The sequence below is a fragment of the Scyliorhinus torazame genome, chromosome 15 (assembly GCF_047496885.1).
Source record: "Scyliorhinus torazame isolate Kashiwa2021f chromosome 15, sScyTor2.1, whole genome shotgun sequence".
In the NCBI taxonomy this organism is placed as follows: domain Eukaryota; kingdom Metazoa; phylum Chordata; class Chondrichthyes; order Carcharhiniformes; family Scyliorhinidae; genus Scyliorhinus; species Scyliorhinus torazame.
This window is the reverse complement of record NC_092721.1, coordinates 200,009,674-200,025,785: the sequence shown is the minus strand read 5'-3', so window position 1 is coordinate 200,025,785 and position 16,112 is coordinate 200,009,674. Positions and strand designations below refer to the sequence as shown.

The 16,112-nt window shown below is 43.1% G+C and overlaps 1 protein-coding gene across 1 annotated transcript in view; it reads left to right on the top strand.

Moving 5' to 3' along the window:
• Positions 1–16,112, top strand: part of uvrag (UV radiation resistance associated gene) — a 403,204-nt gene that overhangs the window by 61,696 nt on the left and 325,396 nt on the right. The window contains exon 4 of the mRNA XM_072477416.1: positions 7,533–7,694. Within this exon, the coding sequence (XP_072333517.1) occupies positions 7,533–7,694 (162 nt within the window). The remainder of the gene's footprint in view (positions 1–7,532; positions 7,695–16,112) is intronic.

Here is a 16,112-nt window from a genome sequence, read left to right as displayed (position 1 = left end):
CGGAAGGATTTAAACAAGTATGGCAGGGTAGTGGGAACCAGTGTGTTGGCTTACAAGGTGTCTTAACTGAAGGGAAATAGAGAACAAAAATAAGAGAACAACATCACCCTTGGGAAGAGCCAAAAGAGGTAACAATTGTGAGAAAGGATGTGGTCAATGCAGGACTGAGGGTGTTGTACCTACATGCGCGCAGTATACGGAACAAGGTAAATGAGCTTGCACATGTTAAAATTGGCCACTATGATGTTGTGGACATCACAGAGACGTGGCTGCAAGGGGATCGGGGCTGGGATCTAAATATACAAGTATTTGTATCCTATCGAAAGGACAGGCAGATGGGCAAAGGGGGCGGGGTTGCATTATTGTTAGTAAGGAATTAAGTAAAATCGATAGCATGGAGGGATATAGGATCAGAAGGCATAGAATCTCTGTGGGTAGAGTTGAGGAATCGCAAAGGTAAAAAGACCCTGATGGGAGTTATGTACAGGCCCCTGAGCAGTCGTCAGGATGTGTGGCAAAAAATAAATCAGGAGATAGAAAAGGCATGTAAAAAAGGCAATATTACAATAATCATGGGGGGCTTCAATATGCAGGTGGACTGGGAAATCGGGTTAGTAGTGGATTCCAAGAAAATAAATTTGTGGAATGTCTAAGAGATGTTTTTTTGGAGCAGTTTGCGACAGAGCCTACTAGGGAATAGGCAATTCTGGATTTGGTGATGTGTAATGAGGCAGACTTGATTAGGGAACTTAAGGTGAAGGAACCCTTAGGGAGCAGTGACCACAATATGATAGAATTTACCCTGCAGTTTGAGAGGGAGAAGCTGCAATCGGAAGTAATGGTATTACAATTAAATGTAATACGAGGAGCTGGCCAGTGTTGATTGGAAAAGGAACCTAGCAAGGAAGATAGTGGAACAGCAATGGCAGGAGTTTTGGGGGGTTATTCGGGAGGCACAACAGAAATTCATCCCAAGAAGAGGGAAACCTACTTAGGGGAAGACGAGGCATCCGTGGCTGACGGGGAAGTCAGGGACAGCATAAAAGAAAAAGCATACAAAGTGGCGAGAATTAATGGGAAGTCAGAGGATTGGTAAGCCTTTAAAAGTGAGCAGAGGACAACTAAAAAAGCAATAAGGGGGGAGAAGATGAAATATGAGTGTAAGCTAGCTAGGAACTGTAAGTGTGAGCCTACACAATTCTCAACACAACAGTTGTGCTGTCACAGTGTTTCATACAGATATCAGGCTCACATCATAGTTACTATTTATAAATGTGGAAAAAGGCTTCCTTAAAACCCAACAAGGAAAAAATGTGCAACTGATGGGAGCTGCAACCCTTGGAGGGAAGCAGTCCATGGTGTTAGCCGATGATTGCGTTTTGTAGCCATTAAGTTTCAACAGTGCCACTGGCTGACATCAAATGGGGGCTGCAGAAGGACTTGGACAGGCCAGGAGAGTGGACAAAAAAGTGGCAGATGGAATACAGGAGAGTGGGCAAAGAAGTGGCAGATGGAATACAATGTGGAAAAGTGAGAGGATTTGGAAGGAGGAATGGAGGTGTAGGCTAATTAATGAGGAAATAAATGAGGAAATGCTTAGGAAATCAGAAGCACAAAGGGACTTGGAGTCCTTGTTCAAGAGTCTCTTAGGGTTAACTTGCAGATTCAGTCAGCAGTTAGGAAGGCAAATGTAATGTTAGCATTGATGTCGAGAAGGTGAGAATACAAGAGCAGGAATGTACTTCTGAGACTGTACAAGGCTCTGGTCAGACCCCATTTGGAGTATTGAGAGAATTTTTGGGCCCCATATCTAAGGAAGGATGTGCTGGCCTTGGAAAGGGTCCAGAAGAGGTTCACAAGAATGATCCCTGGAATGAAGAGGTTGTCATATGGGGAACAGTTGAGGACTCTGGGACTGCACTCGTTGGGAGTTTAGAAGGATGAGGGGGGCAGCACGGTGGCGCAGTGGGTTAGTCCTGCTGCCTCACGGCGCCGAAGCCTCAGGTTCGATCCCAGCTCTGGGTCACTGTCCGTGTGGAGTTTGCACATTCTCCCCGTGTTTGCGTGGGTTTCGTCCCCACAACCCAAAGATGTGCAGGTTAGGTGGATTGGCCTCGCTAAATTGCCCCTTAATTGGAAAAAATGAATTGGGAACTCTAAATTAAAAAAAAAAATAGAAAGATGAGGGGGGATCTTATAGAAACTTACAGGGTACTGTGAGACCTGGATAGAGTGGATGTGGAGAGGATGTTTCCACTTGTTGAAAAAGCGAGAAGCAGAGGACACAATCTCAGACTAAAGGAAAGATCCTTCAAAACAGATGATAAATTTCTTCAACCAGAGGGTGGTGAATCTGTGGAACTCTTTGCCGCAGAAGGCGGTGGAGGCCGAATCATGAGTGTCTTTAAGTCGCAGATAGATAGGCTCTTGATTAATAAGGGGATCAGGGGTTATGGGGGAAGGCAGGAGAATGGGATGAGAAAAATATCAGCCATGATTGAATGGCGGAGCAAATTCGATGGGCGGAGTGGCCTAATTCTGCTCCTATGTCTTATGACCTTATCTTAAAAATGTATTCGCAGCTTAAATAGGGCACTGTCAGTGGATGCTTTGGCCTTTTCTGTCCTGCCTTGTTATATTTTATGATCTTGCCATGCTTACATGGACTGATCAGTCTGGAGTCCCTTAAATATAGAAGACTAATACTGTGGTCGCTGAGCACAATACTTCATCATTTATCAGGACTCCTGAAAACCGTTGCTTTTATTCTGCTCGCGATAAAATCAAAATGGCTTCCAGTTTCCCCATTCAGCCACTGTTTGCCACAAATCATAGAATTTATAGTGTAGAACGAGGCCCATCAAGTCTGCACTTGCCCTTGGAAAGAGCACCTTACTTAAGCCCACTCCTCCACCCTATCCCGGTAACGCCACCTAACCTTTTGGACACTAAGGGTAATTTAACATGGTCAATCCACCCAACCTGCACATCCCTGTGACTGAGAGGAAACAGGAGCACCCGGAGGAAACCCACGCTTTTCGCATAACGTCAACAAAGGAGGAGCCGTCTGGAAATTGGATCAGGTCTGAGTTGTGCAATGGTTCTTCTGCATTTCGTTCAACATCTCCACACTGTCATGCCCTTCACCTCCCTGCCTCTTGCTCCTCTGGAAGCGGGAGCATAGATGATGGGTTCACTGGTCTAGTGTGGACAATGTGGAGATTGGGAGCTTTCAAGATTGCTGTCCATCTCAGGTGGAGGAGGTGGTTCAGCATGGTACATAGGTCTTGTTCGTGTTGTTCTTCTGTGTTGGATGCCAACAGGATGTCATCCATGTCCTGGAGAACTGTGGAATGTGTGGTAGATAACACTCTCAAATGGCTTTGCAAGGCCATGTGAAATACCGTGGGCTGTTGTGAAAACCCTATGGGAGTCTTGTCCAGGTGTACTGGGAAATTCGGACCTCTTTAATCAATCACTTCCCGTCTCGTCTAGGTACCATTACCGTCAGGATCTATACCACATCTAACGAGTGGAGATTATAAATGCTTTTTGAATGTTCTAACTGTCCCCAAGTTTTCCTTCCCCCTTCTTGGGATGTGACAATTCTTTGGACCATATATCAATTTTTTCTGGGTCCACGGGGACATGCTGAAAATACTGGACGTATTTTAGCTCTAATTATTTTCGTGCCCCCGTGGTCGGTGGTTTCTTCTGCCTTGGTCTTAACCTGTTTTTTTCTTCAGAGGATTGAGTTGCACCAAGGATGGTGCCTCCTGCAGATGACTTTCTCCACTGGAGTTGCTAGAGGATTCTGATTCGGTTTCTATACCAGACTAGCGTAATTGCGCTTTTGTATGTTGCGCTTCTATCTCTTCTAGGCAAGGGTACAAATTGGATCTGAGGGGTTTACTTGCCCTTTTTGGTGATTGTGGGGCTACTAGTTCATCGCAAAATTGCTTTGTAAGTTGTTTGATTTTGGGTTTGATATCGGACTTAAGTTCTTTAATCTCTGATTTAAGAATTTTTACTTCGGCCTCTAACTTTTCCGATATGTTTTTCCCTTTTTAACTGTTCGCTTACTGCCTTCAACTGTTCTTTTGCAGTGGCCAGTGTGCGATCATATTGGGATTGACTTGTAATTTTGTTTCGCTGCCGAACCTGACCCATAGCGACTAGGGGCCATTTGTTTCGGTCTTTTTCTTTCATCCGGGTAGTTCCCCCCCCCCCCCCCCCCAGATTATTTTAATATCTTCCAAGGACTATTGTCCTTTGGAGGCACTGTACTTTTCCTCAATCTCTGTACGGGTTTTGGATATGTCAAACTGTTGCTCTATATCCTTTAATTGCTGAAGGATCTCATCTCAGGAAACGGCCGGCAGGGCCTGCCTGCGGTCGGCAACTGTTTGTTGTTTTCCTCTGCCATAGTACCTCTGAATAGACTCAAGCTGTGCGTCTTTTTTTCAGCCAGGCCGGTATATCTACCCTGTATCCCGCCAAAATAGACTCGATATCCAGATATTCGGTTCCTTTTTCCTCTTAGCGACCCTACTCTAAGTGTGAAATTGTGGGATTTCTTATTTTTCAAGTAAGAGACGAGGGTCCGGTGGTGGTACGAGATTGAGCTTTATTGCAAAAGTCAAGTTCGTACATTTCAAAAACTACCGAACTAAAGAAACAAAAGCATAGCGGGGCATAAGGATGAAAATAATGGAAGGAGAACAAGGGCGAAGAGGAACGGGCAACACGTGTGTCAGTAACTTTATACCTGTATTTGATATCACCCTCCTCTTTGCCCCTTATTGGTTTACAAGTTGTGAATTGTGACTTCTGAATAATGGTCTTTCCAATCACTCACATTGGTATCCAACTCACTGGCTGTCCTCACTTTGTTACATTGTCACATCTGCAGTCTGGGTTCTGTAAAACTGATGTGTTCCCACAGACTTTCCCACAAACACGATAGTTTGAAAATTTAAAATTGAACTAATATCAAACCAGTCTGTTAGAAATCTTGACGTGATGTTTTATCATGAGGCGTATTTTGTGCCGTTACTTAAGACTGCAACATCACCCAACTTTGTCACTGTTTTAGATGTCGGAACCTTCATTTGTGCCTTTTGTCATCTATAGACTTGACTATTCCAATAGACTCCTGGCTGGTCTCCTGCATTCTACCTCCTAATGTAAACAAAACTGTGACTGGAGAGCATTGGAAGTAATCAAGTAAGGGGAAGGCATTGGAATGGGAAAAGTAGTTCTAGAATGGTAGTGCTAAATTGGTTAAACATAGAATGAGAGGAAATAGTGTTGAAATATTAATCAATGTCTTGACAAAAACGCATCCAGCGCCTGTAAAAACATCGGGGAACTGGAAGAAATCACCTTAAGAACCAAACATGGTAAGGGTTGTGGTTGTAGAAAAAAGTGATCTGAATTTAACTTTTGCAGGTGTAAGATTCAAAAGATAGAAAGGGAAAAAGGGGAAGTGGTGTAGTTGTATTTATTCAGGATAATAACAACGGTAGAAAAAAGGACCACAGCTGTTACAAGATAAAAATAGAATCCATATGGGTAGGGATTAATGGTAATAATGGATCAATCGGTTATAGTCCACAGGCAACTGAAAGTGGAAGAAGAAAAATGCAAATAACTGAGGGAATTGAGTAAAAAAAATGGAATAATAATCTTAGGAGGTTATAGCTATCCTGATATTAGTTGGACAGAAGAGGTAAATAAAGGGGTTAAAGGAATTGTGTATAGAACTCCTTTCTTGGGTATAGAACTTGTGCATAGAAAGCAGCATGTAAAAAGCCCAACAAGGGAAGGCTCAGAAGGTTCGCTATTGGATCATGAACCAGAGTAGATAAGAGAAGTGAAATAGGGAACACTTAATAGTGACCATAACCGCTTTAAGATGATGGGGAAGGACAGAAGAATGTCTAAAACATCCGTAGATTGGAGAAAAGCTGATTTTTGAGAGGTTGAGAATGGAAGTTGGGGGAAAATAAAATGGGTAACAATATTGGCAAAGAATGATTTAGGATAAGAATGGCAAATATTTTAAAATGATGTTCAACAAAGTGCAGAAAAAATGTATTCCACTAAACTCCTTGAATGAACATAGACATAAGGGAACAGTTGAGGGTTTGTACATTGACATTGGAGTGCCGAGTAGGAAAGAATATGAAGGGATTAGAGAAATAGGGGAAAAAAGGAAAGCAAAGAGCAGCACATAATTTTCAAGAACATAGAACAAAATAGTAAATCCTTCATAAAAGATGTGATGACAATACAATCATTAAGAAATGGGCAGGCTAAAACCACAGGTAACAATAGAAATGGAAGAAATATCGAACACTTGTTTTGCTTGGTATTTATCAGGGAGATAAAGCAGGTAGACGTCCGAGACATTGAATGCTGAAATGAGCAATGAGGTAAACGGATGTATTGAATAAACTAGACCAGGATGAAATCCCAGGTATCAATGGATTGAATGCATGTATTTCAACGAAATCTGGGGGTGAAATAGCAGAGGCATTACTAATCTTATTAATTGTTTGAGAAAACACTGTAGTGCCAAACGACTGGTGGATGGCTAATATAATTCCTATAACTAAGAAGGGGGAAAATATAGAAAATTGGAGCGAGAGTAGGCTACCCGGCCTGCCGAGCCTGCTCTGCCATTCAAAAAGATCATGGCTCAATATCTACCTCTTACCCATATTTCCCACTGTCCCCATATCCCTTGATGTCGTTAGGAGAATTCTAAAGATTAACCACCATCTTGAGTGAAGAAATTTCTCCTCATCTCCGCCTTAAATGGCCGATTCCTCCTTCTGAGACTAAAGGGACAGTGAATGTCCAGATTGACATCGGTGATGGGAAAATAATGGAATACCCGCTAAAGGAGAGAAGAACATCTAGAAATGGGAAATATAATAAATGAACAGTCAGCATGGATTACAAAGGGAAAATCTTGCTTGATGTACATTATTGATTTTATTTTGAGGCAACGAACTAGACTTTGGCAATGTAGCACATGTAATTTATCTGTATTTTTACTAAGGTATGTTCCCGTTTCCCAGAGTCGTAAGGTTTCCATAAAATTTAATTCCAGAACTAGAGCACAAAAATTCAAACCGAAAGTCCAGTGCAGTATCGCTTTCAGATGAGACATTAAATTAAGGATGGTAAAAGTTCCCATTACACTATTTTAAAGAAGAGCAGGGAACTTCTCCCTGATATCCTGGTCAGTAATTATCACTCAATCACCATCACTAAAAATGTGATCTGGTCATGATCACATTGCTTTTGTTTTAGCTTCCTGGGTGAATTGGCTGCTACATTCTCTAGGTTTCAGCAAAAACTAGACTTCCAAAGTACAAATAAAGACTTGCGAATGTGCTGTGGTTGGTTGTGAAAGGTGCTGTAGAAATGCAAGTTTCCACCCCCCCACCCCACCAGTTTCTACTGTGCAGTTAAATGATTACACTGGTTAAGTTTTCCCCTCTGTTTTGCTTGTGTTGCAGAATCCAACATGGAGGAGTCTAGACTTTGGCTTGATGCCAGACCGCCTTGATACTTCTGTTTCTTGTTTCTTGGTCAGGATCTGGGGTGGAAAGAAAGGACAATATCATCTCGTTATTGAGTGGAAGGTGAATCTCGATGGACTCAAATACTTGGGACAGCAGGTAAAATCTCCCTGATTTTCACAGTAACATCTTTGCAGTGTTAATGTAAGCCTACATCTGACACTAATAAAGATTATTATTAAATCTACAGCTTCGATGAGCCGAATGGCCTCCTTCTGCACTGTATGTTCTATGTTCTATTGACCTAGAATAAATTATCCTAAGGTCCCACAGCATATCTTGGAAATCTAGGGCAGCTATCTTTGTTTTATAGTTTTCTCCCTGTTCCACTCCATTCCCTGAATAAGCACTTGAAACTGTCCCAGCTGTAAGACAATAAGACATAAACATAATTAGGCCATTCGATCCATTGAGTCTGCTCCGCCATTCAATCATGTCTGATGTGTTTCTCATCCCAATTCTCCTGCCTTATCCCCATAACCCCATATCCCCATATTAATCAAGAACCTATCTATCTCTTAAAGACACTCGGTGCTTTGCGCTCCACAGCCTTCTGCGACAAAGAGTTCCACAGATTCACCACCCTCTGTATGAAGAAATTCCTCCCCATCTCTGTTTTAAGGGATCGTCTCTTCAGTCTGAGGCTGTGCCCTTGGATTCTAATTTTTCCTACTAGTGGCAACATCTTTGCCATGTCCATTCTATCTAGGCTTCTACATATCCCTTAAGTTTCAATAAGATCTCTCTCTCTCTCTCTCTCTCTCTCTCTCTCTCTCTCTCTCTCTCTCTCTCTCTCTCTCTCTCTCTCTCTCTCTCTCTCTCTTCCCCCCCCCCCCATATCTGCCGAAACTCCCAACGAGTACAGACCCAGAGTTCTCAACCGCTATCATCAGGAATATTTACCAGAAAAGTGTCCAGAGTGACTCTTGTAGTCAGATAATATTCTTCTTTCTTCAATTGACTCAATGTTCACTCTGTTCTTTCACAGACCCTTTCCAGAACTTGTTTTTATTTTAGATTTCCAGCATCTGCAGTATTTTGCTTTTACTTTAATGTCCTGGCTAATATTTGTACCTCAACCAATATCGCAAAATCACATTATTTGTCATCATTTTAATCAATGTGGAAGCTTGCTCTATGCAAAATTGGCTGCCATGTTTTCCACATTACAAAAGTGACTACACTTCAGAAAGTACCCAGTTGCTACTAAGGTGCTTCAAGACCCCCCCGAGGTTGTGAAAGAGGTCACTTAAATGCAAATTCATTCTTTCTTCTCTATTGTTGGGAAGTTGAACAAAAATTGATATCCAAGTAAAATTTGAACTAAATCAAAAAAATCTTAAGCCTGACAAATCAGTGTTCTGTTGATGGTTGCTAAGTAGCTTGTGGTTGGGTGTGGAGGAAAGAGTAAATGTTGTTTCTCTTGGAAACCACAGCATACACATTTTAAGTGTTGGTCAGGTTGTTGAAGTTAGCAGCAGTCCCTCCAGTCAGCAACTTCGCAGAAAATACTTCCAATCTATATTTTGTCAGTGGAAGGTTCAGGGTATAAAATGTAGGTTCAAATAGAGACACTGAATACTAAACTGGAAATACTTTGGCCTTCATGCGACTTAGCATTGGAGTATCCTGCCATTAGAGACGTAAGCATCCGTGGCGGCACAGTAACAGTGGTTTGCACTGTTGCTTCACAGCGCCAGGGTCCCAGGTTCAATTCCTGACTTGGGCCACTCTGCGGAGTCTGCACATTCTCCCCGTGTCTGCGTGGGCTTCCTCCGGGTGCTCCGGTTTCCACTCACAAGTTACGAAAGACGTGCTGTTAGGTGAATTGGACATTCTGAATTCCCCCTCAGTGTACCCAAACAGGTGCCGGAATGTGGCGACGAGGGTATTTTCACAGTAACTTCATTGCAGTGTTAATGTAAGCCTATTTGTGACGATAATGAAGATTATGATTAAATATTTGCATTGTTAGCAGTTGGACAAGTGTTGGAAGGCACTTTTTAAAAAAAATTATAAATTTAGAGTATTCTATTTTTTTGCCCAATTGATGGACAATTTAGCATGGCCAATCCACCTACCCTGCACATCTTTTGGGGTATGGAGGTGAGACTCACGCAGACAAGGGGGGAATGTGCAAACTCCACAGGGACAGTGACCCCAGGTCTGGGATCGAACCTGGGGCCTTGGTGCCGTGAGGCAGCAGTGCTAACCACTACGCCACCATGCCGCCCACAAGTGTTGGAAAGCATATAATATTTTTCAAACTAATCAATTGACTTTGCCAGTAGGTATTTTTGTGAAGGCCACGAAGAATCCAGCACGTGTTTTAAGGATACAAAGTAATAACATTTATTTACAAATTTCTCCGCCCCCCTCATTGGGGAAGCTCATACTCCCACAGGATTGTGGGATTGTCATTAGTCCCCAGCCAATGGTAAGTAGGCAGGTTATAACAGGTATATTATTGGAAAGGATGACCGGAGTAGGTGGAGTAAAAGAAACAGTGAAAATAGTAACAATTTAAGGAGGAATTGCTTTGCGCAGTTGCTGTGGACCAGTGGCTCAGCATGAGCTGGAACTCAGAACCTTGGGTAAAGGATCTCGGTGATAAGGCCATTATGATGAAGGAGCAGAAGTAGGCCATTCAGCCCATAGAATCTGCTCTGCCATTCAATGAGACCATGACTGATCTGATGTGATAATCCTCAACTCCACTTTCCTGCCTTGTCCCCATAACCCTCGATGCCCTTACTGACTAAAAATATGTATATCTCGGTCTTGACCATATTTAATGATTCAATGATTTAATGATCCAGCCTCTACGACCCTCTGCAGTAAAGAATGCCACAGATTTACTACCCTCTGAGAGAAGAAATTCCTCCTAATCTCTGTCTTAAATTGGTGACCCCATACTCTTTGATTATGCCCTCTGGTCCTAGTCTCTCTCACAAGGGGAAACAACCTATCAGCATGAGGACATGAAAGGATACTGGCAAGTAAAATAAAGGAAAAACCAAAGTTGTTTTGCAAGTACATTATGGGTAAAAGGATAACGAGGAGAAGAGTAAGACCCATTAAGGAACACAGTGATAATTTGTGTGTGGAGCCGGAGGACATTGGTAGGATTCTAAATGAATACATTGTGTCTGTGTTCACTAGTGAGAAGGACAGTGTGGGCATAAAATCAGGCAGAAGGACTATGATAAACCACAAAGTAATTGAGGCCAAGATATTGTGCAATTTCAAGAAAGAATTAGATATAGCTCTTTGGGCTAAGTGAATCCAGGGAGATGGGGATGGCAGGATCAGGGTATTGAGCTTGATGATCAGCCATGATCATAATGAATAGTGGAGCAGGCTCGAAGGGCTGAATGGTTGTCTCCTTCTGTTTTCTAAATGTTTCCATATATAAAATTAAAGAGATTAACATAGACAAAGAGAAAGCTCTGAGTAGTCTGACGGGCTTAAAAATAGACAAATCACCAGGGCCAGTTGAAATATCCCAGGCTGCTGAATGAGGCAAGGGACAAAATAGCTGGGGCGCTGGCAGTAATTTAAATTCCCCTCTAGCCACTGGAGAGGTACTGGAGGACTGGAGAAATCCACACATACCTAAAAATTTCAAGACATTTAATTTCTGTGCCTTTCCTTTCTCCTTTAGTATTCATTCAACAACTGGGATCTGGCTATTTTTCCAGTTAAACGTTGTCCCAGTCCGAGTCTTTGATTTTTGACTGAGAAACTACAAAAGAAAACCTAAAAATGGACAAAGAAATTTTCTACATACATCATTATTTCATTTAACTTTATGGCAAAAAGTAGTTCACTTGATAAGTGTCATGGACTGGGATTATGCATTCTATTGTGTGATTGTAATGTTCTAAAGCATGGGGTAAGTGTGTTTTCTTAGTCCCAGGTTAACTAATTTCCAGCAGTAAGCTTTTGTGATTTTAAAAGTATTATTTATTATACACTCCCCCCGGAGGTTTAATGTGACATCTCTAACACAGTAAATCTTGAAAGTGGGGGAAGGACTCTCTCTGCAACCCATTTCAACTTCAGGCTCACCTGATGCTGACCTCCTGGCAATTCAACTGTAAGAAGACTCACAGCTTGCTAAGAATCCTTTGCCTTTACCAAACATTTACACCAGCTAATTCAACAATTCGTCCAAGAAAGTAGCTGCCTGCTGCAGAGATTGAAATAATTCCAGATTGTAATTCTTTTGGGTTCATCTGTAATTTGAGCATGAGGAATAGTGTGCGAGTTAAACCTCTGGGACAAGTGTATGATAAATAATACTTTAAATTCATAAAAGCTTATTGATGGAAATGAGTTAACTTGGGACTAAGGAACGACTTGTCTCTGTTTCACCAGGATTTCAAAACTCAATGGGTATTAACGGATGAGATGGATCGAAGCAACTTTTCACTATTTTGATGGTTCCTCATCCTAAACATGCAGACCTTGGCTGAAACACTGAAAAGCCACAACACAGAATGCTTACCATCTCTTTTAGAAAAGGAGTTGGATTTGAAATGTGTCACATGGGTAAGGCAGCCATGTTTGCTACCTGTTTTTCAAAATATAACAGTAGAAACTGTTCTGAAACTGATACCATCGGAAACACGCACCTAAGCCACCAAACAAGCTGCAAAGCAACTACACAGTCCAAGGGTTCCACCTTGGCCACTCAGTTGCTAATTCCATTAGAGACTTGGTTCAAATATGGACAAAAGAGGTGAAGTGAGTGTGACTGCTCTTGACATTAAGGCAGTATTAACAGCAAGGAGCCCTAGCAAATCTGAAGGCCACAGGAATCAGGGGAAATGCTCCACTGGTTGGATCCTACCTAGCATAAAGGAAATTGGTGTGTTTGTTGGAGGTCAGTCATCTCAGACCCAGATCATTGCTGCAAGAGTTCCAGGATATTGTTCTATGCCAAATCATTTTAGAGTCATAGATGTTTACAGCATGGAAACAGGCCCTTTGGCCCAGCTTGCCATGCTGCCCAGTTTCTATCACTAAGCTAGTCCCACTTACCTGCATTTGGCCCATACCCCTCTATACCCAACCTGCCCATGTAACTGTCTAACTGCGTTTTAAAGGACAAAATTGTACCTGCCTCTACCACTGCCTCTGGCAGCCTGTTTCAGATGCTCACCAGCCTCTGTGAAGAAATTTCCCCGCTGGTCTCTTTTGTGTATCTCCCCTCTCACCTTAAACCTATGCCCTCTGGTTCTAGACTCCTCTACCTTTGGGAAAAGATGTTGACTATCTACCATATCACTGCTCCTCGTTATTTTATAGACCTCTATAAGATCACCCCTAAGCCTCCTACGCTTCAGGGAAAAAAAGTCCCAGCCTATCCAGCCTCTCCTTATAACCCAGACCATCAAGTCCTGGTAGCATCCTCGTAAATCTCTTCTGCACTCTTTCAAGTTTAACAATATACTTCTTGTAATCGGGTGACCAGAACTGAACGCAGTATTCCATGTGTCGTCTTACCAATGTCTTGTACAACTTCAACAAGACGTCCCAACTCCTGTGTTCAATATTCTGACCAATAAAACCTGGCATGCTAAATGCCTTTTTCACCACCCTGTCCACCTGTGACTCCACCTTCAAGGAGCTATGAATCTGTGCCCCTAGATCTCTTTGTTCTGTAACTCTCCCCAATTCTCTACCATTAACTGAGAAGGTCCTGCCCTGATTTGATCTACCAAAATGCATCATCGGGCCACTGGCCAAATTGGTCAAGATCCTGTTGCAATCTTGTATAACCTTCTTCACTATCCACTATGCTACCAATCTTGGTGTCATCTGCAAACTTACTAACCATGTCTCCCTCATTCTTATCCAAATCATTAAGATATATAACAAATTACAGTGGACCCAGCATAGATCCCTGAGGCACACAGCTGGCCACAGGCCTCCAGTTTGAAAAACAACACTCAACAACCACCTTTTGCTTTGGTTGCTTCTTTGGTCGCCAAGCCAAATTTGTATCCAATTAGCTACCTCGCCCTGGATTCTGTGAGATTTAACCTTTTGCAACAACCTACCATGCAGTAACAAATATATTTTATTAAAAATTTTCAAACAACATTTTTTCCGTCTTTACAACTCAACAAGGGATTATACATTAACTGGTAAATAACATTATTTAAATAATATAGTGAACTAACAACAACAACTTAAAAAAAAAAAGAAAGAAATAACAAATAACAAAATCACAAAATAGTGTCTCCCCCCCCTCCCCCCTGGGTTGCTGCTGCTGTCATTTCTATCTTTTCATTATCGTTCCGCGAGATAGTCAAGGAATGGTTGCCACCGCCTGGAGAACCCCTGAGCCGATCCTCTCAACGCAAATTTTATTCGTTCCAATCTTATGAACCCTGCCATGTCGTTTATCCAGGCCTCCACGCCTGGGGGTTTCGCTTCCTTCCACATGAGTAGAATCCTACGCCGGGCTACTAGGGACACAAAGGCCAAAATATCGGCCTCTTTTGCTTTCTGCACTCCTGGCTCTTCCGCAACCCCAAATATAGCTAACCCCCAGCCTGGCTTGACCCGGACCTTCACCACCTTTGAAATTACCCTTGCCACGCCCCCCCCAGAACTCATGCAGTGCCGGACACGACCAGAGCATGTGTGTGTGATTCGCCGAGCTTCCCGAGCACCTCCCACACCTGTCCTCCACCCCGAAAAACCTGCTCAGTCTTGCTCCCGTCATATGTGCTCTATGTAGAACCTTAAATTGAATCAGGGTAAGCCTGGCACACGAGGACGAAGAATTTACCCTACTTAGGGCATCAGCCCATAGCCCCCCCTCAATCTCTTCCCCCAGCTCTTCTTCCCATTTTCCCTTCAGCTCCTCTATCATCGCCTCCCCCTCGTCCCTCATCTCCCGGTATATTTCGGACACTTTGCCCTCTCCGACCCATACCCCAGAAATCACTATCTTGGATCCCCTGCGTCGGGAGCTGCGGAAATTCCCTCACCTGTTGCCTCGCAAGTGCCCTCACTTGCATATACCGGAAGGCGTTCCCCGGGGGCAACTTATATTTTTCTTCTAGTGCTCCCAGACTTGCAAACGTCCCGTCTATAAACAGGTCCCTCAGCTTCCTAATTCCTGCTCGTTGCCAACACTGGAACCACCTATCCATCCTCCCTGGGACACACCTGTGGTTATTCCTTATCGGGGACCACACCGAGGCACCCGCCACTCCCCTATGTCGCCTCCACTGCTCCCAGATCCTCAAGGTTGCCACCACCACTGGGTTTGTGGTATACCTTTTCGGGGAGAACGTCAGCGGCGCTGTCACCAGCGTCAAAGCCCTTGCTAATATCCAGGTAGACAATGTCGACTGCACTGCCCTCATCCACCTTCTTGGTTACCCCTTCAAAAAACTCAATCAAATTCGTGAGACATGAATTTCCCCTTATAAAGCAATGCTGACTTTCCCTAAATTAGCCCTTGCCTGTCTAAATGCCTGTAGATCCTGTCCCTCAGAATGCCTTCTAACAACTTACCCACTACAGACATAAGGCTCGCCGGTCTGTAGTTACCAGGCTTCTTATTATTATCCCTACAGCCCTTCTTAAACAAGGGCACAACATTTGCTACCCTCCAATCTTTAGGCACCTCTCCTGTGACTGTCGATGATTCAAATATCTCCACTAGGGGGCTGGCAATTTCCTCTCTAGCCTCCCACCATGTCCTGGGATACATTTCATCAGGTCTCGGGGATTTATCTAGCTTGATCCGCTTTAATACCTCCAGCACTGCCTTCTCTGTAATATGTACACTCCTCAAGACATCACTTTTTATTTCCCTAACATTCGTGCCTTTCTCAAGAGTAAATACTGACGAGAAATATTCATTTAGGACCTCTCCCATCCCTTGTGGATCTACACATAGATGACCTTGTTTATCTGTAAGAGGCCCGACCCTCTCCCTAGTCATTCTTTTGCCCTTTATGTCTCTTCAGCAACTTCATCATTGACCCTCCCTCAATCATAAGGTCAGAGGTGGGGATGTTTGCTGTGCGATGATTGCACAATGTTCAGTATAATTCGTAACTCCTCAGATACTGTCTGTCCTTATGCAGCAAGACTTGGACAATATCCAGGCTTTGGCTAATAATGGCAAGTGACATTCATGCCAGACAATGACATTCTCCAACAAGAGCGAATCCAACCATCTCCTCAATGATATCCAATGGTATGACCATTGCTAAATCACCCGAGAAACGGAACTGGACAGCCATATAAATACTTTGATTACAAGAGCAGGTCAATTCTGCAGACACTAACTTGCGTCCTGACACCATTGAGGACAAAGCAACCTGCTTGGATGATACCCCATCCACCATCTTCAGCATTTCACTCCCTACTTGACTGAACACATGGCAGAAGTGTTATCATAGAATTTACAGTGCAGAGAAGGCTATTTGGTCCACCACACCTAAGCCCACACCTCCATCCTATCCCCGTAACCCAGTAACATCG